At 33.3% G+C, this 27,970-nt stretch overlaps 3 protein-coding genes and 1 long non-coding RNA gene across 12 annotated transcripts; all 4 read right to left on the bottom strand.

Annotated features, from left to right (window-relative positions):
- Positions 1-1,271: 1,271 nt before the first annotated feature.
- LOC110423576 (MAC/Perforin domain-containing protein) lies at positions 1,272-7,839 on the bottom strand. The gene is made up of 8 exons (XM_021437813.2): positions 7,323-7,839; positions 6,969-7,210; positions 4,105-4,297; positions 3,687-3,764; positions 3,017-3,200; positions 2,546-2,715; positions 2,236-2,300; positions 1,272-2,152 (listed from the first exon to the last, which is right to left on the bottom strand). Exons 1-8 carry the CDS (start codon positions 7,560-7,562, stop codon positions 1,540-1,542), a joined length of 1,785 nt encoding a protein of 594 aa, XP_021293488.1. The 5' UTR covers positions 7,563-7,839; the 3' UTR covers positions 1,272-1,539.
- A 3,020-nt stretch (positions 7,840-10,859) lies between these two features.
- LOC110422941 (uncharacterized) lies at positions 10,860-11,420 on the bottom strand. The gene is made up of 2 exons (XR_002445793.2): positions 11,339-11,420; positions 10,860-11,266 (listed from the first exon to the last, which is right to left on the bottom strand). It is a non-coding gene; the product is annotated as an uncharacterized LOC110422941 (long non-coding RNA).
- A 168-nt stretch (positions 11,421-11,588) lies between these two features.
- LOC110422940 (alpha,alpha-trehalose-phosphate synthase [UDP-forming] 6-like) lies at positions 11,589-15,992 on the bottom strand. The gene is made up of 3 exons (XM_021436999.2): positions 13,235-15,992; positions 12,870-13,143; positions 11,589-12,197 (listed from the first exon to the last, which is right to left on the bottom strand). Exons 1-3 carry the CDS (start codon positions 15,259-15,261, stop codon positions 11,910-11,912), a joined length of 2,589 nt encoding a protein of 862 aa, XP_021292674.1. The 5' UTR covers positions 15,262-15,992; the 3' UTR covers positions 11,589-11,909.
- A 4,521-nt stretch (positions 15,993-20,513) lies between these two features.
- Positions 20,514-27,869, bottom strand: ADA2A (ADA2 2A). 9 transcript variants are annotated; one of them, XR_002445819.2, is made up of 14 exons: positions 27,526-27,715; positions 27,354-27,415; positions 26,832-27,019; positions 25,451-25,516; positions 25,180-25,305; positions 24,975-25,050; positions 24,686-24,746; positions 24,539-24,597; positions 24,328-24,426; positions 23,731-23,953; positions 22,790-23,000; positions 22,064-22,345; positions 21,552-21,801; positions 20,514-20,781 (listed from the first exon to the last, which is right to left on the bottom strand). XR_002445819.2 is itself a non-coding variant. In XM_021437519.2 (14 exons), the coding sequence occupies exons 2-14, from the start codon at positions 27,576-27,578 to the stop codon at positions 21,610-21,612; spliced, it is 1,695 nt and encodes a 564-aa protein (XP_021293194.1). In that variant the 5' UTR covers positions 27,579-27,591; positions 27,722-27,869; the 3' UTR covers positions 21,357-21,609. The 9 variants fall into 9 exon arrangements, 8 of the variants coding, with proteins under 8 accessions (XP_021293194.1, XP_021293190.1, XP_021293193.1 ...); XM_021437519.2 differs by lacking the exon at positions 20,514-20,781 and adding an exon at positions 27,722-27,869 and having other exon boundaries at positions 21,357-21,801; positions 27,354-27,412; positions 27,526-27,591; XM_021437515.2 differs by lacking the exon at positions 20,514-20,781 and adding an exon at positions 27,722-27,869 and having other exon boundaries at positions 21,357-21,801; positions 27,526-27,591.
- Positions 27,870-27,970: the final 101 nt, after the last annotated feature.

The following is a 27,970-nucleotide window of genomic DNA, read 5'->3' on the forward strand; positions in this document are numbered from 1 at the left end:
AAATTAAAATTAAGATATGAGAGGTTTTTTTTCTCTTTTTTAAGGATAGAAAAAGAGAGATCTAAAAAAAAGATAAAATTAGAGAAATATTAAAGTGTTTAATATTTTTAAATAAATACACTTAAAATTGATATTAAATTGTAATTATAATGTTACACGAGTCTGTAGCTGGATCATTCATGATAATAGATTTAAATTGATATTTGTGTAACTATTATCAATTAATTAATGGAGTTATATTTTTTATAAAAAAAATTCACACAATCCTTTTGACTTTGGGTCTTTTTTCCATGGATGTAAGAGAGCGTGATTGAATCACATAAATCTTGTGTTCATGTCTTTCCTTCTCTATTCTTTCTCATCCACAAATCAATTTTATGTAAATTTACACATTTTGGCTTGTTTTGTTTAGAAAATTATTTTTTATTTGTATTTTCACTCTTACTCTATAAATGATCAATAAAAGAAATCATTAAACTTGGGATTAAACCCTAACTTAAGAGTCAAAAGTGGAGATAATTTCATTTCTATAAGGTCGTAAATCCTAGCTTATTAAGGTCAGATACTAATTTTGAGGAATTATGAATCCAAGCCAAGTAAAAATTGGACTCATTGGTATGGTTCAACTTTTATGTGCAATGCTGTCACTACATTAGAATTAAAAGTGAAAGCATGAAAACAAATAAATTAAGTCCCTTTTACACCTACAGAAAAGCAGGTTGGTGAGTCTACTTTAACATAAAAACAAAAAAAAAAAACTCTGTGCAATCATTTTCCATGGGAAAAATTTCGTTGCGTTCTTGCAATGACTTGTTCATATATGTATATCTATAATTTCTTACAATTAAAGAAGACTATAGCTGGCATGGGCTGGGCTTTTGTTATGATCTTGCCTAAGCCTACTTGGGAAGGAAAACGAGAAGCCGTCAAAAATATATCAAGCCCGGGCTCTGATCCAAATATATATATATATATATATATATATATATATATATATGTATGTAGTACGCGCGTGTGTGTGTTCTTTAGGGTTCTTGTTTATACTGACATGCTGTGTAAAGTGAGTATTGGTTTGTCCGATCCTAAATACAACTGTTTTAGATTGTTATCATGTTTCCATACGTAAATATATATAAGAGGAGATCTCTGTCCTCGTGTGATGTTCTGCTTCACTACTATCTGAGTAGGTTTTATAACGATCATTAAATAATGAAATCGATTGTTATGTTTTTCAATAAGAAAGAGAATGAATTAGGTATTAAATTGGAATATTATTATAAAAAATTAATTAATTCCATTAAAAATATTTGTATTTGTACATTTTACAGGAAATTACACATCAAAACCATATTGTGCCTAGGCTTAATTATAACAAAACTTCCCCTAACTTAATAACCTCTTAGTTTCAGGTCAAACAAAACTCCATCTTTGTTTTAAACAACCACATTCCCCCAAGGTGAAATGACAAATAAAAAAAATAAAAAAGGACACTAATACTACAATTTTCTATCACTTTAATCCCCAAATTAGTCTTTTTGGCTAACATATATTTAACAAAGAGAACTTTACATGCAGGCTGATCTTCCCTTTCTCCAATTGTAGCCTGGCACCCGTAACCAGCCAATACCCTGGACTATCTTGAGGCCCTTTACATAACTGCGAGGTTTCCACAAACTTCAATAGCTTTGGTGTTTGAACTGGCACTGGCGGCCCTGTTGGGTACACGGCGGAATCCACCACAACCACCTCCTTCTTTTCTTTGACAGGGTTGCCTGTCAATGATTGGCTTATGGCTGAAAGTAAGCCAGACCTTTGGGAAAACCCAGAGGCTGCTTGTGCCCAGCTTGATTGCACCAGGAAAGAATCCGAGACCTTGGAAAACAACAGTCTGAGATGGAGAACACTCTTGGAGTCATGTTTCTTTACATGAAGTTGAGCACCCGTGACAATGAAGACAACATCTTTGCCAGCAGTCCATTTCGGATTATATTTAACTGGGGCTGTGCATATGTGAGAAAACTTTTTGCGATGAATAGCTTCGAAGAATCGAACATTAGCTGTATCTTCTGATGCTTGCCAGTATTGTATGTCGTCCATCTTGTTTTCGAATGTTTTTGGTAGATTTGACAGATGTTGAAGGTGTATAGCTAGCCTGATTAGATTAAATTGAAACATAAGAAAAAAAAAAGCAGAATTATATTAAACAAATTGCCAAACTAGCCAAGGTATTGTTACCTGTTACATTTCATGCCCTCGAGATACAAGCGCATCCCAGTGACAGGTCTCATCCCTACTGTGACCTGATACGATCACAGGTCACTCATGTTAGTTGATTTACCATTTTACTTCAATATGAAACATGAAATATAAAGTGAAATCTGTTAGAACACTGACATATTTGTCTTTTTTTTATTTCTTTTTCCATTCAATTTTTACAAAAGGAAAATAGAAGTATTGATCAAACCACATCTAGAGATAACAATCTTAATTGATCATGGTGGTAAAGAAAGGAATTCTATGTATGAATGTACAGGTTTAGATGTACCTGAGAAGTGTTTACATAAAGCTTAGGACCCATTAAGTTGAAATGAAGAGCTGGGGTTGAAGAAGCCCTTTTTGGAGAAGGACCCAGCGGAAGGTCATTGTGGATGGGAGCCCAAATCTTGTGTGCTTGGAAGTCAAGAAAGTACCGTAGATCATCTATAGAAGGCTTGTCTGCAATTACGCAAAATTTGGAACACAGAAAGAGTAAAAAAGCAGTATAAGAAAATTTGAAGAAAATTTATTGCAATACACTTCAATTTGATGGATTTTTTGTATCATGTTTTATTATGAAATAAATGCAAAGATCCAATTAGGACATGCTACCATTTACTATTGAGTTCAAGTCATAATAATCTTCAAAAATAGAGTTAGCCAATGCTAACAATGCAAAGGCTTGGCTAATGCCTATGCCTTTGCTAAGATGCAGTTTTGCATATATGCATGGAGAGATGGCCGGTTCCCAAAAACTTACATCGAAGGTATAAATTGATGGCATGTGATAGGAAACCTTTGCCAGGGACACCTTTGAGGAGAGAAGTGATGGGAATGAAGTTAAAATGAATGGCATCAGGCATTTGTGGAACTGTTGGAAGCCACTCACAATGGCTATGAGCTTCTGGGTCACCTCCCTTCTTCGAACATAAAACAATGATTCCCTGCAAAAGCCATTCACTTTCTTATTAATCCTTTAGTCCTTCATTTTTTTAAAAAAAGCTTTACAGCAGTTTATGGTAAGCAAGAAACAAAAGGGTTCCTTTTTTTTTTTATAGATTCCATTTGTTTTTCATAGTAATTTCTTGCTTTCTACTTACAACATACATTTTCAACATATCCAGTCCAATATCAAGCTAGTTCTTTCAGCTGAATTCGTTCGGATATAAAGCTGACCTAACTTTCATCAAGTGCTTACTGCAGAGATATGAATTGGATTGGCCCCTGATATACATTATGCTTTTAATACTGATGAAGAATGATAAAAGTTCTACTCCCTTGTTTTGTATGATCTCTTTTCCAAATCCAAAATTAATATTCAAGCACTATTTTTTTTTAAAAAGTAATTAGATCCACATTTTATTAGATGGACAAAAAGGAAAATATAATTTGGGAAGAAAATTTTAAATAGAATTAATAATCGGACCTACATCTTTGGTACTGATATTGGTGGGGTAGCTATTGAAGGCAACAGGTTGTGAATCGAAGATATTGAAAGCCTGTGGTACCTGGACAGCATAAATGGAAAAAAAAATTAAGTTAGGAGAAAATGTTAACTTTAGGTAATTGTAATAAAATGAATAAGCAGGATGCTGACTTTGTTGGTTAAGTTCAAATGTACTAAGAATTTGATATCAGATCAATATTTAGTTTAATTTGATTTTATATTAAAATGAAAGGATAATATTATTTTATCTAGCAGTCGGATAGTCTGGTTACTCATAAATAACACGAAAGTAATAAAAAATAAATTCATGAACATTTGTTTCTTATGAGTTATGAGTAGTCAAACAATCAAACTGTAGTGTAGGATTAATAAAGCAACAACGGAGAAGGGGTAGCTTGAACCTTTTGCTTTTGCTCTTTGGTTTTGGGCGTAAAGCTGCAGGTGCCTGTAAATAATTGGTCTCCAAGGTCATCGAGATGTTTCTTGAGCTGTGAAGGCTCCAAGTTGGAAGATTTGTCCTGCCTAACCAAAACGACATCTCGACCACCGATGCTTAACCCCACAATGACATGAGTCCCATATTTCTCAATGAATCTGCCACATAATTTCCAAATATTTGATCACATCAAGTAAGGTATTGGTCACATTCTTCTACCAACTAACACGACAAAGAAATCAATTAATAAAAGTTCAATAAATCAAATCGATAATGAAAACTTCATTTGAAGAACAGTATGAGGGGTGGGGTGCATTCAAAAGATTCAGCTCCAGTCCACGTTTCGGGTAATTAACAGTGGAGAATCTATAGAGGAGAAGGTGGGAGGGGAGTTGAATATGGGAAGGATTAATCTAACATTCAATGACTAAATGGTATATCGTCTAACAACTACTTTGACATTTTCATAATTGAGTTTTCTTTTTTAATTAAATACCTTCAGACATTCTGGCTAATTGCTAACCTAACTTCCAAGGTCTGCTTTCAATTGTCAACCAAATGCTAGCCAACGTATAATTTTGACAAACCCCTTTTTTTTCTCTTGGTTGCGTTTACTATTCTCCCATGAATGAAGGGTACTGCATTTATTAAGTTTCTAGAAATCAATAAAAAATATTATATATATATATATATATCTGATGAGCCAGATTTATTGACATTTTTGTAGGAGATGATAAGGTTTGAAACAGGCTGAAACTGGTTTTTAAGGCTTTCAAGTAGGTGAAATTGTTGACTTTTGCTAAAGAATCAAGACTAGAACTAATTCTGATCAAGATTTACTGTCAGGTAAGGAGAAAAGAGAGCCCCACTTTGGACACAAATTCTGCTTTGACTGGAGGAATCCCAGTTTGTCATTTCTCCAATCTGTCCTCCACACTTCTTTTGCCCTTTGTTTTTTTCTTTGACGTATGCAAATTTCCATGAGACAAATTCAATCTCACTTAAAAAGGAATAGCAACCATTAGGTTATCTTATCAAAATTTTCTTTAATTAATTTCCCTAATTAATCGTCGAATTCGAACCTAGTTGAGTAAATAAAAACTATTAGTTTTTAATCAATTACCAAGCTGCCAAAATATATAGTCATATGCAAAGGCAAAAATATGTCAACTTCATTATGAAAATAACATATCATAAAGTCAACTTAATCTTAGAAAATTTAGCACTTTATATTACGCAAAGTCTTGGAGTATTAAAACATTCTTATTGTTGAATCTTAAGCTTTTGACTATAGCATAAATTAATAACTAATTAATTTATTTTTTTTCTTGGTACATAATTTAATAAATTTCATATTCAGCAGAATGTTTTTAAAGTTTTTCGTTGACTAAATAATTTAGGGATGATGTATAAAGTTAAAATTACTGAAGGGTTTTTTTTTTAGTTTAAATCATGTGAGGCATGCAATTGAAGTAAATAAAATGATGCGAGATGGCCTAAGATTGCATGAATTAAATCAAAGTAAACATGCAACACGTGAATGATATTATTTGTCATGCCACTCCATGGAATTGTCCTACTAATATTTTTGATTTAGTTATCACTCTTATTGCTTTTTACTAATATATGCTTACATATGCTTATTATTTTCAACTAATTAAAGTATGATCTTAAATATTATTTTGAAAGTCATAAATTTATATATTAATGAAAGATGAGATTACAAAAATGTCGAGTTAAATCTATAATCATACTCAAACAAAACTTCAGATTCACATTGACATTATGATCTTTACTCAACAAAAATAAAATGATTTTAACTTTAATACTATTCACTTTGTACTTTACAGAAAAAAAAATCCTATAACCTAAAAAGTAGATAAGAATGAAGCTTCAATAAATAAAAATAGATTAACAATTGAAAATTTTTACACCTTTCTACTCTTCCTACAAACATTATATAGATCATAAAAACAACCAGTTCTTTTTTGTATTTTGTAATTTATTTTAAAATTAAAAAAAAAGATAGAAAATATTTTTAAAAAAAAGCTTCAAACAGCTATAACAATTTTAAAAAAAGGATACAAAATATTTGATTTACTGATGAATGTATATGTTTAACAATTCAAAATTGAAAAATACTTTAACAATTGAAATTGAAGAGGTGTAGTACAATTGCTTTGAATGGTTAAGTTTGAAATCTTCAAATTTAGAATTAGTGATTGGTTGACTAAGTTTACATAGCTATCCTAAATTCTATTTATACTATATGAACTTAACGTGCACATTTATTATTGTAAATGTGACTATAATTATCTTAAAGTCAACATCCCATTTCCATGGTTACTCTCTCAACCCAAATATGGATGTGGCTATTAATATTAGACTATTAAAGGCAAAGTCCAACCAAGGAATTCAAATGTGAAACGGTATCTTCACCACAGCCCTCACCCCCAAAAAATAAAAAAATTGAAACGGCATCCTCTATAATGTCATTTAGCAATAATGATTCCTGTATTTATTAATTAATTCCATGAATTCTTTCTTAAAGATGTTTAATAGCCTGAAATTTTATTTTTCATTTCTGCTATAATATTCACATTTCGATCTAAACTTATGTTGAAAAAAACTTTTATAATTCATCTCATCTCTTACGAATATAGAATTTATAACACTGTAACTTGAATTTAATATGTATTTCTTTTTAATTATATGATGACGATCTTGTATTATTTCAGTTATTTTTTATTTAAAAACAATCATGATGTTCATAAAAAGAAGATGAAAGAATATATATGTGTGTATATATAATAAAAAAAAAAGCATTACCTTGCTAGGGCACAAGGATCCCACGCAGAAGGAACTGCATTAACGACTTCATCAGAGAGAAGGAGCGGATAGCGATCAATATGAAGATCGAACAATATGATGAAATATCCATCAAGGCCTAAGAATTTGGTATTGGCTGCATCTTTTGCCCATGAACTGCTTTGGAAACCAAACATTGAGTTGAATTGCCCTGATGGAATTTTCCCAGGCAGAGAACATTTTTGGTTGAAAAACTCCGCCATCTGCGAATCAGTTTGGTTTTTTTTTTTTTTTTTCAAGTTTTTGTCAGGAATTCGAATGAAAAAAATAAAAGTTAAAAAATTAAATATAGTGTTTTGTAACATAAAATATTACCTGACTGAAATCAAGAATATCAGACTGATAACGAATACGATCACCTTTGTCGCATTTGATATCAACAGGAACGTCTTTGATAGCTCCAAAACCAGGTATGGCAATCTCTCTTCTCTCAGTTTCGTTGAGCAAAATGAGCCTTTCCTTGCCTTTGCAATACTTGAGTCGAAAATCCGATGTTAAATCGAATCCCTTTCCCAGGCTGCTAAGAGCCTTCTCCACTATTCCATTTCTGCTCATCTCTTCTCTCTCTTCCTCTTTTCTGTCTCTTTCCTCCTCTCCCTGAGAAGGGAAGGCGTAAGAAAACTATGGGGTTATGTAGAGAATGTCAGGAGTGGGTATATTTGTGGTGGGTCTTCATGAAAACGCAGCGAAATGGTACAATTTCTGATCAAAAAGGTCTAGGAAGTTTCGCTTGGCTTCGTTCCATTTCTTGTTTTCGAGCTCAAGCTTTGACTGCTTCTTTTTCTCTTCCTCTCGGTGTTACCATTGTAATATATATGTAATAACGGAATAATGCTTGCTTGTCTATCTATCCTTTCACACCAACTGGCTTTCATATCATAGAAAACAAAAGGCCCAAATAAAGCTTTCTTTTTTTTTTTGGAAGATAAAAGACAAGTTTACATATATACCCTTACTTGGATTGACTGAGGAGTAATTCTTGGTGCCAATAATCTTCATACGTACCTTATCCAATTGTAAGTGAATGAATTTGTTTTTTTTTGAAAGAAAATATCATTTTTCTAGTAAAAATAATTCAAGGTTTAAGGACATGGAATGATTTTTACTCCTCATTTTGATATCAAATTAATGTGCAAATACACAATTCTCAAAAGGAACTTATATTGGATCTTAAATTATGATTTTGGTGGAAATGGGTTTTCAATTTTTAAAACTGTTAATTTCCATTTTGTTCTTTCAATGCTTTTGTTAAAAATATTTATATTATAATTTTTTGTTTGGCTATTTTTGAAAAATTTGCATTTCTATCCAAATAGTAACGTTGATATAAGCATTAAAATATATTTTAAAATTATTAAATATTGAAAAATGTTTATTATTAAAATATTAAAAATACTAATATTAATAATAATATTATTATGAAAATAATAAAAATATTTATTATGAATAATTTTATTAATAATAAATAGTAATATTTATATATTAAAATATTAATAATTATACTCAAAATAGCAAAAATTATTATTAATATTTTAACATTTTTAAATATATATTTAAATTAAAATGAAATAATAACAATTTATTAATATAGTAAAATTCTAAATCTGGTCAAGTCAGGCTTAGGCCTAAAAATCTCGTTTAAAGCTTGATCTAAGTGGAATAGCCAGCTCGTAGACAAGTCTAGTTAGGGTAAAAAGTCTACTTTATTCGTTGATTAATCTGAAAATTGATTTTTACTCTTATAAAATTGAAAATAATTTTCAAGTTTTCAGATTTATTTTCCATCGAGTTTTAAATGATTTTTCATTGACCATTTCAATTTCTACTTACAAATAGTTAAAAAAATTTGTGAAAATCAATTACTTAAAAGTCAAATTTTATAAAAGAAATTGAGCATATATAAGTAGATAATTCTTTGAACTAATAATGGTCAAGGTCTTCATATATCTTTTGCATAACAAAACGAAGTCTTAGTAAGATATTATTTGCAAGAATTGAATACTTCAATTCCCAAGTATTTTACTTGCCCTAAGGTCAAATGATGACAAAGAAAGGGAGCCCACCGATCCAAACCAAATAACTGGGTGATATCTATTAATATATAATAATAAACTATAAAATAGCTATAAAATTGTCTTCTAGTTATAACTCTTAATTTTTTTCTTAATGATCATCTTCAGGTGGATGCCTAGCAAATCTTCATATTCCTTGCCGTACTCTTTGCATTTGTTAACATTATGGATCACATGAAATTTTATATTATAAGTTCTAATATGCTTAGCCTTCGACCGTCATTTCATAAGATAAGGTGTCATGAATGGGGCCAAGTTCATTTGACATCTAAAAAAATCAAGACTCAGGATTGAATTGTTCATTTAAATTCATTAAAATTAAAAAATATAATATTTATTAACATTATAATAGTCTAGAAACTAAGTCGGGTTCAAACTTAATCAATGTTATTAAGAGCTCGACTTAAATTGATTCAAGTAAACAAATTTGACTGACCTTCCAATTTATGAATAATTAATCATAAATTAATTATAATTTTACTTCTTTTTTTTTTACAAGAAATGAGAGAAATGCATTCTTTGTCAGAAACGAAGTCAACTTTAAGACAGGTAAGAGAGTAGTAGGATATTATCGATTTCAACAAGGTGGAGTTTCCTTATGCACGCGGAAATAGATATCACAATTCCAAAGGCAAACCCGCTGAATGGGTTGCCTTTGGTTTTTGATTTGAGGAGGAAATCATTTAAACCCTTCTCCGTTTCTTTTCCCACCAATCTCTCTCTCTCTATCCAATGCTTGAAGCTTGTGTTCACAGTCTGATGGAACTCCGACTATTTTTGGTAGTTTTCACACCACAGAGAGAGAGAGAAGAGGATTCCAAACTTGGTTCTGAAGTTAAAGTGTGAAAGCAGAGGCCTTTGTGTAGACACACGTAGTCCTTGGACCAAGCAATTGTGTTATTAAGGGAGAACACATCAACAAAACGTGTTGGTATCATCTCAGACAGATGATTATTGGGGACCAAAATGGACCCAGTTGTTCAATTATTGTTCCACCCAAGAATATTTGCTTCTTCACTGGAAAAATGGTATCGATGGGGGTGAAGACTAACCCCGTCAAATGTGTTCACAGGACTGGATATTTTCAGTTGGAAAAGCCATGTTCACAAATCACAAGGTGGTAAGAAGGGAGACTTGGTATTTGGCTTGACTTTTGGTCAAGCAAAAGATTCTTGCTCAAAGGAATTATCATGGAAATCAAATGTGTATACTCATCAAGTTTTTCTTAAGAAGAATTCCACGCTTAATTATTAGATAGCAAGACTGAAAGAGAAGACAAAGCAAGTGTGGCAAGTTAGTATAAGATCAATTAGTCACTAATTTCATTATTTCTTGTTATATTTGATGACCCATTCAACTGATAAAAAAAAAATCCATTGATTTCATTTAGATAACACGTAGAAACCCATTGATTTCATAGTCCAATGAACAACAAAACATTAGATAAAAAATGATCAAATTCGAGAGTTTCAATATCATGTTACACTAGGTAATTGACTCTTCTACAAGCTTAAATTAATAAAAAAAAAACTAAATTATTATATTTAAACTGTACTAATATTTAAAAAGAATTAATAAAGAAGCAAAAGAAGAAATGAAACTAGGGGTATAAACATTCGAATTAATAATTAGTATACTATATATAAGTTCTCTTTAAGGGGAAATCTTCTACCAAAAGTGAACTGCTAGAATTTTTATCAACAATAAATAGAGAATTACCAAAAGTACTTTGCATCTTTTTTTTTTTTCTGAAAATATCAAAGCGGTGAAATTATTCAACTTTATTTTTTTTAATCTTTTATAAAACAAATTAAAAATCAAATAAGTCTTATAAGAGCTTTTGGTCTGAGTTTGCCCCTCCCTCTTCTGCCCATGAAGTTAATTTGGGCAGAGACCATAACCATATTTTATAGCAGTTGGTTCAACTTATTACACTTGTATTTGCATGGGAACAACCATTGACGACAAATAAATAAGACGAATGATACAAACAAATGCAGAAGGACAGAATTGGGGTTGCTTGACACCAAATATGAAGCCAAATGCTACAACTGAGTTTTTCTGAAGTCCATTTTTAAGGAAAGCTCCCCCCACAAGGCACAAGGGAAGCTGACAGAAATTAATAGCGACTGCACCTTGTAACTTTCAAATATGGAGAATTGAATATGATTCCATTCAAACGCGTTTCTGCAATTAGACATTGTCAAATGATAGTAACCATTCTCAGGAAAATGAAAATATAACTAACTTTTTTCTTACTTTTTGCGTATGGAAATGCAAGACTTTAGCTAAAGAAGAGTTGAAGCAGGCAAGGTGAAACGTCCACTTTGTAGAAAGCACTGCACCAAGGGAGAAAATGACACAAGGAAAGAACACTTGGAACTAAAACCGAAGCTGACATTCCACAGCAACTGAGAACTATAACTAGGGGAACCACTTGAATACCAACAGAAACATACTTCAATGCCAAAAATAGCACCCACAGCAGATTAGAAACTTTAGCTGAAACTTTACTCTTCAAGAATCCGGAACCAACAATGCATTGAATCTCATAAATCCTCTTTAAAGAAAAGCTAAATTTTAGTTTGACATGAAGACTGAGGGGGAGAGATTGGGAAGCTCAAATTTCATGGCACAAGCACATATTTACAGCTTTACTAGAAAGCACAAACACAAAAAGGTATCCGCTTGCACAGGTTCTCTTAGTAAAACTAGGATAATGTACATTTCAAAACAAGGCAAGGAAATATAAGTCTACCGCCCAGCCTACATATCTTTTTGAGAGTTACAAACACAAAGAACGGTGCACCTTTGTCTGTCTTTGCTAAGGCTACACAGAAAGCATTTGATCGGAAACAGAAGCCAGACCTTGCATCAACCTAACAATTTCCACCGTGTCGTCCAGATAGTACTTAGCCTTACTGGGCTTTTTACCAACAGTACATGCAAACACTTCTGCCCTGGGATCAATCGATGGGCCAGCTATTGAAATGGTGATTACCTCAAACATGTCTTCATCAGATCGGTCATCTCCTATGCACAGAACAAAATCTGGCAACATACCCCTCTCTTGCATGGTGGAAAGTAGGCGCTTAGCTACTAGACCCTTGCTTACACCCTGCATATAGCCAAAAGAAATTAGAGAATGCTTCCAAAAACATGAAGAAACACACCTTTGGAAGCATGATAATTTGAGAGCTATACAAACACGAGGTAGATTCAAAAAGCTAACTGGTTTAAAGCTCTCAATAAAAGTAAAAGGTGCAATTTGATATCCAAAAGCAAACTAGGAAAATGAGCAACAAGTAGATAGTATCAATAACCAGCAACTTGCATAGTTATATCAATTAGAAAGCTAACAACCTAACAATCAATTTCTTTCAAAGCGCTAACCCTATTTTGTTTTGGCCTTCCTTGGCTTCATGAGGATCTAAATATGATCATTGACTTTTTAAAGAAAAATTTTATGATGTTAATTCCCTTCTCTCTAGAAGGAACATCCATAAACAGCCTATCCTGGGACAATGCGTAGACTGTGTCAGGAATAAAAGCAAGGACAGAAGCAAACATCTAAAGGAGGTACCCCTACTCTGTCAAAAACCCTAACAAAAGTGTGGTTAGATTGGGGAACAGGAAGCCGCTAAGCTACAGGCTTTTCAGTATAGCTAACCATCTCAGTTTGCATAGCTAACATTTCATGTTGTTAATTTAAAAAGAGGCTTCTATGGCTCAATGTGGCCAAGAAAATAAAAGTACTCTACAACTTCATCAGGGAACATATGATCCAAACCTGTGGCTTAACTTCCACAACATTCTGCCCACTCTTTACTGTAACAGGTTCATTGGCCAGCACACTTTCAAGATGATCAAGAAGCTCTTTAGCTTGGCAAGATCCAAAATCTGGATCTGCATCCTCATAACACCAGACAAGTGCAGTTTCCTTATCTTCAATGTTGGACCCATCAGTAGTCTCCATGTATTGCCTCATCACAGGTTCGGCAATCTGCTTCCAAGCACAGTCTACTGCTGGTACACATGTTTCCCATTCCGCATCTCGCTTAAGCCTGAAACAATAGAGTATAACTATCAGGTCAAAACCACGATCTTATGGTAAGAATAGAAATAGAAATTAGAATCAAAGCTGGGTCATTTCACCTCAAGAAGTAGCCATGCTCAGCAGCAATTCCTAGTTTTTCACAAGGAGAAAACCATTCAGTGAGTGTCTTTCGGCTTTTGGCACTGACAATAAAAACCATGTTGTTTTTATCTCTGCACAAGCTATTTAGGATGTCAATGGATTTAGATGATGGGCTCTTGTCAATGGAAGCCTGAGGCATTAAAGTACCATCATAGTCTAGAAGAATTGCCCTAGTAGCAGTCCTCTTGTAAGCTGATACTATGTGCTCCATTGAGAGCTTCCTGAAGTTCGGATCAAGAGCCACAACTCTAAAACTTAACCCAAAACCAATACCCCAGCATCTTCGTCTGACATGTTCTCGACATGTCCTCTCCAAATCTTGAAGGAAACTATGAGCCCAGTATCCAACATGATGGGTACTCACATATCTATAATGCTTTTCATGCCTAAGCTGTTTTTCTGCCTCTGCCATCGCAAGGGCGCAGTCCATTGCATCTGCCACTGCATCAATGTTCCATGGATTTACTCGAATTGCCCCACTCAGAGATGGGGAGCAGCCAATGAATTCTGAAACAACCAGCATGCTTTTCTTTGGTGTAGATGGCTCCAACCCCAAAACCTTATCCAACCTCTCATTACCCTGTCGACTGATTATATATTCATATGGAATGAGATTCATTCCATCCCTTACAGCTGTTACTAAGCAACACTCTGCAACAACATAATATGCGATTCTCTCATAAAATTTAAGTGGTTCATCGATCAATACAACAGGGTCATACCCAGGCTTCCCAAAAGTTTCATTAATCCGCTTCACAGTTGAATATGTCTCTTCCTGCACTTCTTTCACATCTTTCCCTCGTCCTCTAGCAGGATTTGCTATCTGAACCAACACTACCTTCCCCTGGCACTCAGGATGCAGCAAAAGTAGTTGTTCCATTGCTAACAGCTTCAAGCTGATACCCTTAAATATGTCCATATCATCTACCCCAAGCAACATTGTCCTGCCTTGACCACAATACTGCTTAAGGAGCTCTGCAACTTTCGCTTCAGTCTCCGGAAGGCTCAAAACTGACTGAAGCTGACCCATGTGTATCCCCACAGGGAGAATTTTGATACTAACAGTTCTTCCATAATACTCAAGGCCTATATACCCTCTCTTGGATTCATAAGTAAGACCAAGCATTCGACTACAGCAAGACAAAAAATGCCTTGCATAATCAAAGGTATGAAACCCAATTAAATCTGAATTTAACAAGGCACGTAAAAGCTCCTCCCTAATAGGCAATGTCTTATATATCTCTGATGAAGGGAATGGGCTGTGAAGGAAAAACCCCAGTTTAACTCTGTTGAACCTCTTCCTCAAGAAAGTTGGTAGCACCATCAGATGATAATCATGTACCCACACAAAGTCATCTTCTGGATTAATAACCTCCATGATCCTATCAGCAAAAATTTTATTGACCGACACATAGGCTTGCCACAAAGACCGGTTAAACCTACCACCAAGATCTGGTGATAAAGGCAACATATAATGAAACAAAGGCCACAACTGCTGCTTACAAAACCCATGATAATACCGGCTAAAAAGATCAGGCGGCAAAAAAGTCGGCACACACCTGAAGGTCTCTAAAAGGATCTGCGAGACCTCATCTTGTTCATTTGGATGGATTTCTTCCTTTAAACAACCAACATAAATCACCTCAATATCATCATCTCCTAACCCATCTTTCATTTGGAGGAGAAGTGAATTCTCATCCCAGCTGAAAATCCAACACTTGCTACTACTACTACTACTATTATTAGTACTATCCGATTTCCGCTGTGCCCTTATAGGCAGCTGATTAGCTACCATGATAATTCGGTCTCTCTGAACAGATGATGATGATGGATCAGAGCACACACTCTCCGATGGATCATCATCAATATCGGAAATGATTCCGGGGACCGTCATAATCCGGGGAATCCTCCGGCTCATTCGGCCAAAAGATGGAGCCTCACCAGAGGCAAGCTCCAAGAGATTCGAATACGATCTTGATACCATTGCTTAGAGCTAATCAAAACCGAGCTTTTACCATGCCCACATCCAGAAAAAGTCCCATTAAAGGGGAAAGTTTTTTCACAATTAAAAGACACCCTTTTACAGAATTTATACTAAAAAGCTCTAAATCACTAAAAAATATTAAAGAACAAGATAAATAATTTCAGGGTAAAGACTGGCTCTTTGATTAAGTGCAAACAAATGGAAAAAAGGGTGCAATCTTTTAAGGAAGAAAATGGTGAATGAAACCAGTTGAAAGAATGAAATTGGGAGATAAGCTTAGAAGAAGTGAATCAAAAACAAATGGTGGACATAAGTTGATATCTAGATAAATAAAAAAAGAAAAACGAAAAAAGGAGGAATGGAATAGATTCAAGATTATACAGCTAAGAAAATATACTTAAACCAAAAGAATTTTCACTAGATATTGTCACACTTGCAACAACAACAACAACAACAACTATTGAAAAAACTAAAGTTGAAAGGAAGTTAAAAAATAAATCAAGAACAGTTCTAGAAATTACCAGCAGTTGTTGTTGTCGTTGAATATTTGAAGAATTTCCATTTCTTTTTCCCTATTGGGTAGTTAGGAAAATTCGAATTCACCCAAAAAGTTTAGAGCTTTAAACAGAAAAAAATATGCAATTAGCTTTCCTTGAAGCTCTAGCTGATCTCAAATCCTCTTTGCCAAATCAACACTCCCTAGCCAAAGCTTGCACTGAGAAAAAGCTTAAAATATACTTATTTTTTTGGGAAATTTATTTATTTTTTTCATTTTTTTATGGGGGTTAAATAATTTAGATGAACACTGACCCTTGGATGATATTGTAGTGTGATCCAAAGGTGCAGAGTAGAGGAAAATGTGCACTTGAAGTTCTTATCCTCTTGTCCTTTGGTTAGTTCGCCACGAGGCAACATGCGGAGGCGGGACCCACAAAGTTAGGGTCTTGTCTGAAAATAGCTGGAAATGATTCGCGGGATATCCCACGTGGCCTGCAACTATTGGGCTTTAGAGGCCTAGTTAGGCTACGTGGCGCTTTCTCCTTGCTTCATTGACAAAACAAGAAATTGGTCTCTCGAGATATGTGTTCTCGTTTTGACTACAATTACACGATATCTCATGGGATAATAAAATTTAAAACGTCAAAATATCGTGATCCGACAATACTCTCGTTAAAGGATAAGATTGAATTCTTCCTGTACAAATACAAGGCATGTTTGATACCAAAGTGGAAATGTCATTTATGCAAGTGGATTTTCCCTTTTTTTTATTGTTATATTTGTCACTTAATTTTTACTTTTACTTGAAGTCAAAAGAAAGCAAATGTTTGGATTGGTAAAAATAATAATAGTTTAAGAACAAATTTGATATTTAAAAGACTTTATAATTTTATTTCCTTATTAATTAAATTTCAATCAATATTATATTTAATTTATATAACACATTAAAAGGAAACAATTTTTGTAATCAATAAATCTTATCATATTATTAAAATATTTTAAAATTGAATGATGTAATTACATTTTAAATTTTTATATTAAAATATTAAATTTAACTAGTATTTTTAATCTAAAAAATATAACTTTCAAGTGAAAAAAGATTTATACTTACAAGTCCAAAACTTTACACAATTAAATCATGTTGAATGTTATAGATTTTACGCTAGTAAAAAATATAATTTGTTTAAAATTTATTAAATTTAAGTAATATAAAAAGAAATAATTTTTTGTTTACTTTTTAAAGATTCTTCAAACTTAAAATCTTTTAAAAATGTTAATTCTTTTTTCAAAAAATTGAACATTAAGTCATTTATTTCAAAAAATAATAAAATACTAAAAAACTCAAACAAGTAACAATCGAAATATCGCAAATAAAATATATTAATCCTTTTACCTTCAAATTTGTGTAATTTACACGCATAATTATTATTATTATTATTATTATTTTCTATTTTCAAATTCTAATCATTAAAATCAAAATATCGGGGAGAAACGAGAAAAAGATACAAAGTGGGGCGTGAGGGCCTACAACAGCTGGACGTCAGATTGACTTATCCGCCACGTCATCAATGGGACCCACAAGACCATATTCGCTAACAACGCAAACAGGGAAGTTTTTTAATTTTAAAAAAAGAGCTGGTTTAAGTGGATAAGCACGGATAAATGAGCAGTCCTAAGTGTGGACTTCCACCCACCCGCCACGTGTCCCACATGTTTTTGTTTTGTTTGTCTGAATTTGCAAAGCCAAAAAAAAAAAAAGAAAGAACTTTGTAACGACAAAACCCCTTTGCCGGCAATGGCCTTTGCACAGTTCCCCTTGAAAATTTAAAGATAAGGTTTTTAAGTAAGGTTTGTGCCGTTTACAACTGCGGCACATGGCCAAATGATGGGAGTGATTACGTGGAGAGATATTATCCTTTGATCGTTCTTGTTATTAGATCTAGCGGATGGGGTAGCACTGCAGAGTGTAGGCTAAAAGTTTGGGATATTTGCATTGAGAATGGACGGATAGGGTGGAATCTCTTTTAAGTACGGCTTTGGGTGGACCTTAACAAGTTGGTATGCAATTTTCAAATGGAATAAAAGGAATGTTTTTTTTTTTTTAATTTCATTTTTAAATTGTGCTAAAAATTTTTTCTTTTATGTTTTATATTAAATTTTAATATTTTTCGCTTTTTGATATTAAAAATTGTAATATATATCAATGTTAAATATCTTTATCAAGTCAAACTATTTTTTTAATTTTTATATTAAATTAAAAGTGAATATTTAATTTGAAATTTGGGGTGAATGATTTTATTTATAAAAAAAGGGATAATAATATAATATAAAATCCTATTTGATTTCATAAAATAGCAACTCTTCAAATAATTGTCACATGTAAAACAAAATTTAAGTATTTTAATAATTATAATAATATATGAGTGTGGTACAATTCTATGATAATTTTATTTGTTAATTGTTTATACTAAATATAATTGTTATATTAATTGTATACAAACATAAAACCTTGATTGATTATAATTATAATTCAAATTTACAAATATTATTTTTAAAATATTTGATATTTGTGATCGTAATGACAAGACTTTATCTATTTAATAAAGACATCATGAAGCATGTTAGTCGTAAGTAGAAAAACACTTTTGTTTATAAATTAAAACTCATCTTATCTTTCATTAATACGAAATTCCTATCACAAAAACAAACACATCCCATTTATTAAAACAATAAAGAAGAAAAAGAAACTAGTCTTATATTCTTTGTTGACCTCTCTGTGGTTTGAAATTGGCAAAGAGGGACAAAGGAAAGATGAAGGTTAGATGGGGAGCAAGAGATGCTTCAGGAGGCCTTCTTCTCTATCTACCGTTTGCACCTTGACGTGACAAAGCAACAAACATTTTTGGACTCCAACATGTGATCATACATGCATTTGGCTCTTACATTTTTCCTTAATATTATTTAATTGTATCCTCATCCGATAATTTTCAAATGTGTTGGAGATTAAGGTTGATAAAAAAGATTACCGAACTTGTGGATTAAATTAATTCCATATTGCGAATGCACTTACGTTAGGATATTCCTTCTCCTAATTAACTTAGGTCACATTTAAAAACTTTAAGCAGTCTTTAGTGGTTTTAGAAGGACATGGCCACTCAAAGCTTACCCAAAAAGCAAAAAGTACTCTCTACCTAAGAGATTACGTGATTTGCAAAGCCTTATCTAGCCCTCTATGCTTTACTCCATAAACAGACAATGACCTTGATAAGTATCTATTAATTTATTCCCAACTTGATATTAGTCAAGATGAAATGCTAGAGTGTATTTATTTTATGGTTTGATGCATTTAATTAATTTATTCTCCAATTGTGTTTGCTATAATCAATAAATTATTTCACTAGTAAATTCTCAACTATACATGATGGCTCTTGGATGAATGAAGAGTTGATTATTTAGCAAAGTTTAAGAATTGACTCTATTCTTATTGGCAAAAATTAAATACAAGTTATTGGGGGAAGCACTCTAGCAAAGTCACACGCCACTTCAAACCCCAAAGTGGCGTAAGTGGAGGGGAGCTTAAACAAAAACCTACCAATCAGCTCTTAACACGTGGGGATTAATTCCCATTGGAGATTTTTGGGTCTTATTATTAATCAATGGTTTATTTATCATTAGAGGCGTTTTCATGTCGCGGCTTGCAGTGAATTTGACAATGAAAACCCCTAAATATTCTAAGTAAAATTTAAGTAAGTGTTGTCCAAAGTACATAAACATAATTAACGATCCCTAATTTCCACAAAGAAAATTTAATGATCCTATCACCTTTTTCTTTTATTTGATGTTGAGAGCATCTCCAATTGCATCAAAGTGAGTAATACTATATGTATTAACAATTCGAGCACGTTATATTTAAATTTGAAAATTTCATATTCAACTAAATGCGTATTATTTGTTATTAGATAACTCAAAATCAAGTCTAATCACTTTATTTATGGTCTTGAAACCTTAACTATAAGTTTTTGAGAATTTTCCTTCAATGCTCAATCATAAATAGAAATAGTGTATGTATTTATGATTTGAACATGTTAAAATTAGAATTTAAAATTTAGATTTGAAAATTTTATATTCAAATTTTAAAGTGTGCAAATAAAATTTTTGAAAAGCAAATGCATTATTTTTTAAACATAAAATTTAAAAAAATCTCAAAACTATTTAAGAAAATGCAAATAAATAGTTATTTTTATATTAAGTTCAATCAAGTCAAGGAACATTTTTATTTTAGACTATATAGGCATTTATGATTAATGGTTGATTAATTATCATTAATCATGTTATGTTCACATGATAGATGAAAAATATTATATGATAATATTAGCATGTTATATCAATATGTAATGTCATTATTCATTATGACAAGTCAACATATCACATAATATAAACTGATAAATAATATTTTAATTCATAAAAATTAATTAATTATTAATTATAAAAATTTATTTAACTCAAAATAAAAATATAAGAGTTTGATTAAATGTAATAAATAAAATAAAAACTCATTTAAATTTTTATGAAACTTTTATAAATATTATACTTTTTTTTAATTAAATAATGCGAAATCACGAATGTTAAAATAACTTCGATATATTTGAAACTTGGGTTCAGAAAATATAACAATATTTAAATTAAATTTACCTTATTCCGAGCGTGACAAGATAGATTTATATATTTTGATCACCGTTCTTTTTATAACTAGTGGAGGATCCTTCAATGGGGCTTAGATTTGGAAATCCTTGCTGCTGCTTTTCAAACTCCCCTTTGTCCTATAACCCTTTTAAGTAATGGAATAAAGCGTTCCATGCATTGGGCAATTCAACGAGGCAGGCTTGTGAAGGAGGAGGAAAGGAGAGCCGCAAAGTTTGATAGCACTAGGAGTATGGAAGTGATTCCTTCTCATTATCACTGTCTAATCATTGTTTATTCCAACGAACCAGTTCAGCTGTTTGAATGGGAAATTTCATGCACCTACCACCCCAAATAACTAGTTAGTGAAGAATAAATCATGTGAGAATAGTCAGTGGTCACCATTTCTAGTAGTTGTTTTGATGAGGACCACGATGATGATAAAGTTAGGTTCGATATAAAAGTACTACAAAAGGGCATATTAGTGGTCTTTGACGAGTGGATAAAATTTGCTTAAAAAGATTTTATTGAAATAAATTGTCGCATATGCACTAGTACGTAAAAAAAAATATATTTATAAATAAATATTTATTATGCAAAAATAATTATTATTTATAAATCTATGAATCATTTTATTTATACTGATGTATGATCTATGACATTCTGGTTCATATAATCGTGCATCGTTCTTGTTATATTGACTCTTTGAATGTACGTATCCGTAAAAATCTACAAAATGCATTAAATATACACTAAGAGAATACGCGTGTTTCAACTCTGAACAGTATGTTCACATTTTATAAATAGAAAAATGCAGGTCTCCTTAATGCTGGTAGAGGCATTGCCATCTAAAGACGGTAGGGAACTCTACACTTTCTGATTGGAAAATGCTTGGTCTTGCGTGAGAAAGATAGAGCTATGGATCAATGATTGGTTAATGAGAAAATGTTGACATGTGTACTTTAACGTATGCTCAAGTGGAAGGACCAAAAAGGAAGAAAAAACAAAAGAATCTGGTACCATATTCCAACTAAGTGCCTGACTCTTCCTATAAATGTGGTTGCTTATGATAAAATGTTCTATGAATGAACAATATGATTTGTCTTTTTCACCTGTCCGAATCATAACTGTACAATGTGGATCTACAAAATTGGAGATGCTGAATTTTTTTCATGCTTGAGCAATCCCCTTTTTCACCAACATGTCATAGACTCTATCCACCTTGCTTGGCTCAACTTTGAACAGGTTGTGAGCATCAGACTTCTTGCCAATATTGCCCTTCATAAGCTCCACCGATAAAGTTTGCAACATGGAGAGATAATGTGAAGGCAGTATTCTGATCTCGCTGCAAAGCTTTTTCTCCTGCACAAAAGGACATTATAGGAGACTGAAAATCTGAAATGGACATTCAGATGAGTACAGACTGCAAATGGTTTCCAATTAAACTTGATGCTACTTTACGTGTCAAATGCATCCATTAAGTTTTGACAGTTATTCAATGACTTAAATGTTGAATCAAGTATCCCGGAGAATGCAAATTGAATTGTAAAAATAACAGCAATCTGATCAGATAATCATGAGAGTGTAAGTGATGTAGAACAAGAAGAGAGGGAGGTATCCTTACAGTATCAGACAATAAATCAGCCCCTATGAATCCAGTAATATCCCAATCATCCAGGGTGGTAGCTCCTCCAATGACAGTTGAAGCTTCTTTACTGATAGGCTGTAAACTAGTGGACCCCCTCATGACACCCTGTGGGCTTCCATGCAATAACACCTTACCACTAGGACCAGCCTGGACACTTTCCCTCAGTCTCTGGGCATTTTCTTCAGCTTCCTTTTTCCTCTTTTGTTCAATAAATTTATTGGCTTCAGCAGCAGTTCGGCAACCAGCAGCTCGAGCTTCCTGCACTGAAAAATTTAACTGAGTACAGAGTATTTATGATGCATATATAGATGAATGCAGATGTGCAAAATGTGGCTAAAGTCTGTCAAGATAAATGCTCCAAATTTTAGATGCTTCAATAGATGTATCTGAAGCAAAATGTTTCAGCCCTAAAGGAAGGAAATCCTTATCGAATTGAACCATTTGAATATGAAGAAATATAACAGCCTAATTAAAGGATGAAACCCAGCACCAAATTGAAGGCATATCGACTTCTAAGTTCTAATATTTGGCACCACCCTCCAGGAATAGAAAAAATGTAATTATAGTTCCATGGAAACCTAATTTACATTTTGTGGGAGTCTACACTAGTTCATTGTTTAACAGAGCTCGAGCAATTGAAAAATATTTTGCATGAAAGCAGCAAATAAGGCAGACAAAGTCAGCATAAGGCACGCATTTAACCTGAAGGTCTTGTATTCTTTTGACAATCCGATGTTCCTCTATGACACTCTTAAGCAACTCTTCATGCTCTTCCTTTGAGTGGAAGCGCATAAAGACCTTGTAACGCTGATATATTTCCTTCTCCTCGGGTGAGAGGTTTCTCTCAAAAGGGTCAGGGTAAAGTAAATTTCGTTCCAATATAAAGTCCTTCCTACGCTTCCTCTCATCAAGCCTGTTAAAAAGTCACCATAGAATAATTCTAAATACCAAAAATGATACAAAAGTAACGATACACAATTCAACACATTTTGGCAAACATGGCATGACATTGAGTACCAGTCCATGGGCCTACGAGTATCTAGTTAAGATAAAATGGTAGAACCCAACTGACAACTAAATGTAAAAGCAGACACATAAGATGTACAACTCAAATGATAAACATAGAATTGAATAAATGAAAGAAAGCAAGCACAAACCAACCAGCCTTGAATGTACTTGGAATGCTCTAAACTGTTTGGATTCAAGACTTAATGTAGAGAAACAAGATTCTGAAATAAAGTTGAAATTCTCACGACATTGTAGGAGAGTTCTATCAAGTGAACGCATTGGTGCATGAAGCTGAAAACTCACATGCTATGGACTAGAGTTTTACACTCCTTAGGGCAGCTTCAGCTGGTTTTCAAACCAGAGGTTTAGGTGATTAGATAAATTGCTTCAATCCACCGACAGACAGTGGCATATACTTTTTCGAGGATCAGCACTTAAGAGCATTCATAATAATTAGGAACAAAGACATCATTTCTTAAAGGACTCCATTATTTTCACATTGACTACGCCTACAACCCACTTTCTACATTTCCGTCTTAGATCCCTTACAGTACTGAAAAATGCTGATTGGTCAACAACCTTTGCCATGTCAACATTGTTTACAACATGAATACACATTTTAAGTAGAAAAATACCTTTTTGAGTAGATACGTAGCACACGCAACTTCAATTCATGCTCGGGCTTGGTGTCAGTATCCTTAAATTCCATATCTGCCAATAACTGCTCTGCATCATTATCATATTCAATCTCAAACTCCTGCCTCTTGAAATTATAGCCACTGAGCTCTGTCATAGAAGGTTCCTCGTCAGTGGAAACCCTAAGTTTTTTCTCACCAATGCTCCTGTCTGCTTGAGGTTCTAAGAACAAGGTTTAAAAAAAACATAGTATTGAGTACTTGAAAAAAAATCCATGGAACATGATAAACAACATAATACATCATACTAATCACCAAAAATCAAAAAGGAAAGGAAAAGGAAAGAAAGGGCTCTCTACTAAACAAACTCTGACTCATTCTAACTCATGTTACAGATAGAAAAGTAATTAATTAGCATTTGCCTCATAAAGTATGACTGGGAGCATTACAGTCCAAAGCCTCAGAATAAGTCTCCATTCTCAATACTTATAAACTAAGTATCAGCACCTTCAAGGTGGCCTAGTCAATGACTTCATGCAGAATGTAAATCCACGAGCAACAGTCATGATGCTCAATAAAATGAGAGAGAATGTATACCTTCTAGTTTAATGCCATCTTTACTCTGGGCCAAGTTTGTCTTTTTACCAGAACCTTGAAATGAGTTACCACTGCTTGAATCTATATGGGACCCTACCTCTGATGTCAAAGAAAATGTATTAACTTTATACAAGCCAATATTGCCACCAATTCATGCCTTAAGAGAGAGAGAGAGAAAAAAAAAACTGTCTCAAAATTGCCAATGTCATACCTCCAGTTAAGCTAGATGATGATTGATAAGCTGGATCATCCTTTCTGGGTGCGTCATATCTGATCAAGCACAGCAGGAGAAGAGTAAATAAATATCCAAAAATAAAGTAAAATTGAAGGAAAAAAAGGACAGCACAGGGAAGATTACTTGACTTTTGCAGCAACGGGAGACTCTTCTTTCAGGGTATGCTCACCATGTGCAGTGAACTCTGCAGAAATAAACATAGCAATCTCATTTCACAAAAGCACACGTAAAAACTAGGACTCTCAGAAACCAAAGATATCAGACAAGAATATTGAGAATCTGCAGATTACCCATATTCCCCAGAAAAAAGGAAAAAAAAAAAAAGGCCACGGTGGGATGGAAAACAGCCATAAAATCATGTCAATACAACACATCAGTGACAGGAGAATTACTTGAAAAGGTTTTTTCTAACCTTTTCTAACTTGACCATTCCCTTTAGCCATAGCAAGGAGTTCCTCTCTGCTCTTTCCCATAACATGAGACAAGTCCTAAGAAAATAACCATGGAATATCATTGTTATTACTAGGAAATTGCATGTTTATTTATGTGCTTCTGTGCATTTGCATGTTCTTATGTGGGTTATGTCTTCAAAGCCAAGATTATGGCACAAGTCTTACCGGGAGAGGAAAGCACGGAGAGTTCATGTATATAGCATTATAGTGATCAATACATTGCGATTTGCTCTTGGTTCCAACATGTTCTGCAACTTCAGTCCAATTCCCAAATCCATACATTTCAATTCCCTGAAATAAAGACATCCACCCTCTAACCATCAAATCCAATGGAATGCAGAATCAGGAGCAATACAAGCAGCATTTACCGGATATATTGATCAATCAATAAAAAATTATGCCTCAAAAATGCAGCGATTATAGCGTATAGGAAGACCTCAAGAAGTAATATCTCCTCATCTGCATTCCAGTCTGGACAAATAAGAGGGAAAGACAAATTGTCCTGCATGGAAGAAAATGATTAATATATGCTCATAACATGTCTACCAAACCAATAGCAAAAGGGACAAAACTATGCTTGAAATCATTCATCTTGAGACTTGCTGAAGGAAAGATGATGAAAAAATGATAGCATTAATGAAACAATTAGTAGAGAAATTTACAGGTGGTCATCACCCATTTATGTCCCACCAAAGTGAGATTTTCAGGCAAGGTGAATAAAAGAATTTTCCACCATTACACAAAAAAGGAGAGAGGGTGGGGGATGCAGTTGTGACACACATATGAAATCTATGGTTTGAACTTCAGCTGAAAATGCCATTGGTAGTAAACAGAAAACTAATCTGTTCTTAACTCGCTTATAATCTGTAACCATGTTTCTTTGACTTCTTTTCAAGTGCTCTAGTATGCTATACTCATTTACCTGTGTGGGACTCTTTTAAAAAAAAATCAAACCTCAAATTAATTTCCATTTCCATGCATTTACAGCCCAAGCACACCTTCATACTTCAATCTAGAGGTATATAGACAGAAGTGTTGACAAAGAACCAGCTCCAATATCTGCCAAAGAGAGACTTCATTATCTCTTCCACCCTGCACTTGTGTCTGAAAACCAGATGACTATACTTTCTAGTCTAAAATGACTTAAAATTTACTAAAACAGGATGCTCACATTGCTTATTTTTTCCTGACAATTGAACAAGCAAGCCTGGACAGAGACTTGCACTTCGATGGTAACCCTTTGTGACCAAGCAAATGACGTGAAGCACATGATTGTAAATCTTTGATGATTTAGCTTATTAAAGTGAACCTTCTGCCACCAAGCAGATGCCAAAATGTTCAATGGAGATTAGACATCTTCTGATGATTAACATCTGTTTTGCAAAGCAAGTTCTAGTTGATTTATGCATTATACACATTTAATGCTTTTATTTTATGTCAAAATAAACAGGAATACAGATAAACAGTTCTTATAACATCTATTTATCAATGAATGTCCACAGTTTCATTTACTATTTCTTCCAAAAAAAAAAGTCTCCATTTATTCAAATTACATCACTTCTCTGTATTATAGAGCTAACAACTTGCTCAAATAAAAAATGAAAGGCTGGAAATATTTCAAAGAAAAAGATTCCTTTGTTCTGATCCTAAATTTTGTATATACTCCCCAAGCAGGACGAGACGAAACAGCACGTTTCAGATTTCAGATAAGACTGATAGCAAACAATCTTAATTGGAGCTAACTATCTGCAATCATGCAATGACCATCAATTGCTAAAATGACAATGGAAAAAGTAACTCTAAAGACGGGAACTAACCATAACCCTGTATGGATGATTGCCCTTGTGAGGGGTAACCTCAGCTCCAACAGAAAAACACTCCACACAAAGGTCAAAATCTGGACAAACTGCACATTTAATCCGAACCATTCCAGAAATATCCTTGTTGCAATAATTACAGTGATATAGAGCTGGCCCTTTCGCTTCATTAGCTACATGTCCAACACCTTATTGAAAGAAATCGAATCAGTGGAGAAGAACAAGATTAGAAGAGCCACATTTACATCCTTGTAAATAAGTTCATAACTTCTACCACTAAAACAGAAAGTAAGATTTCAAAACTAAAACGAGCAAAAGCAACCGAGTAGATAAACCAGTAGCATTTTATTTTTTATAAACAACTTTACGGACAATTAGGGTTCCATTTGAGTGTTGCTTTTGTTGCCTGATTTCCTGTTATTTAATATTTCCAAAAATTGTTAAAAAAGTAAAGTAAAATTACGTTTGTTTAACAACAAGCAAATACTAAAACAATTGAACGGAGCCCAAATTATCCGATACCCGAAGGTGGAAGCTCTAGATTCTCGACGCCACCATACACAGTCCTTTTCCTTTTGGATCTACTGGAACAATCGAAATCAAAATACAATTTAAAAACCCAAAAAGGGGGGAAAATTTGAAATTAAAATTTATTGAGACAAGAATTGAAATTTAAACAAAATTAAAAAGAAACCTTTGATTGAGATCATCTTCAGTGGAGCGAGAGACTGTCCGCGACCGACCCATGCCTTCAATTCACCTGATTCCACCAAAGAGTAACTACCCAAAAACGCTAAATTGCTCGAAACAGAGAATCAAGAAACTATAAATATCATCATAGATTTCAAAAAAACAAAAAAAGTAGTGAGCTTTTAACGGTAACTGCTTACTGAGGAAGAGCAAAGCGAGGCAGTAAGGAGCGAGAAGTTGGAGAAACTCAAACTTTTTGACCCGAACCCAGAAGTTGTATTATTTTCCCGTTTGATGCTCCTAACTTTAAATTGCTTCGATTGAATCCTCTATTCTATGAAGATGTCATCAATTGATTCCTTTGATTTTTTAAGTTTTTTAAAATTATAAAATTTCACGTGTCTCATTCATAATAATAATTACTTTCACTCTCGTGATTTATTTAAGAC

Source organism: Theobroma umbraticum, unplaced genomic scaffold (assembly GCF_002168275.2).
Source record: "Theobroma umbraticum cultivar Fairchild unplaced genomic scaffold, ASM216827v3 scaffold_20.0, whole genome shotgun sequence".
In the NCBI taxonomy this organism is placed as follows: domain Eukaryota; kingdom Viridiplantae; phylum Streptophyta; class Magnoliopsida; order Malvales; family Malvaceae; genus Theobroma; species Theobroma umbraticum.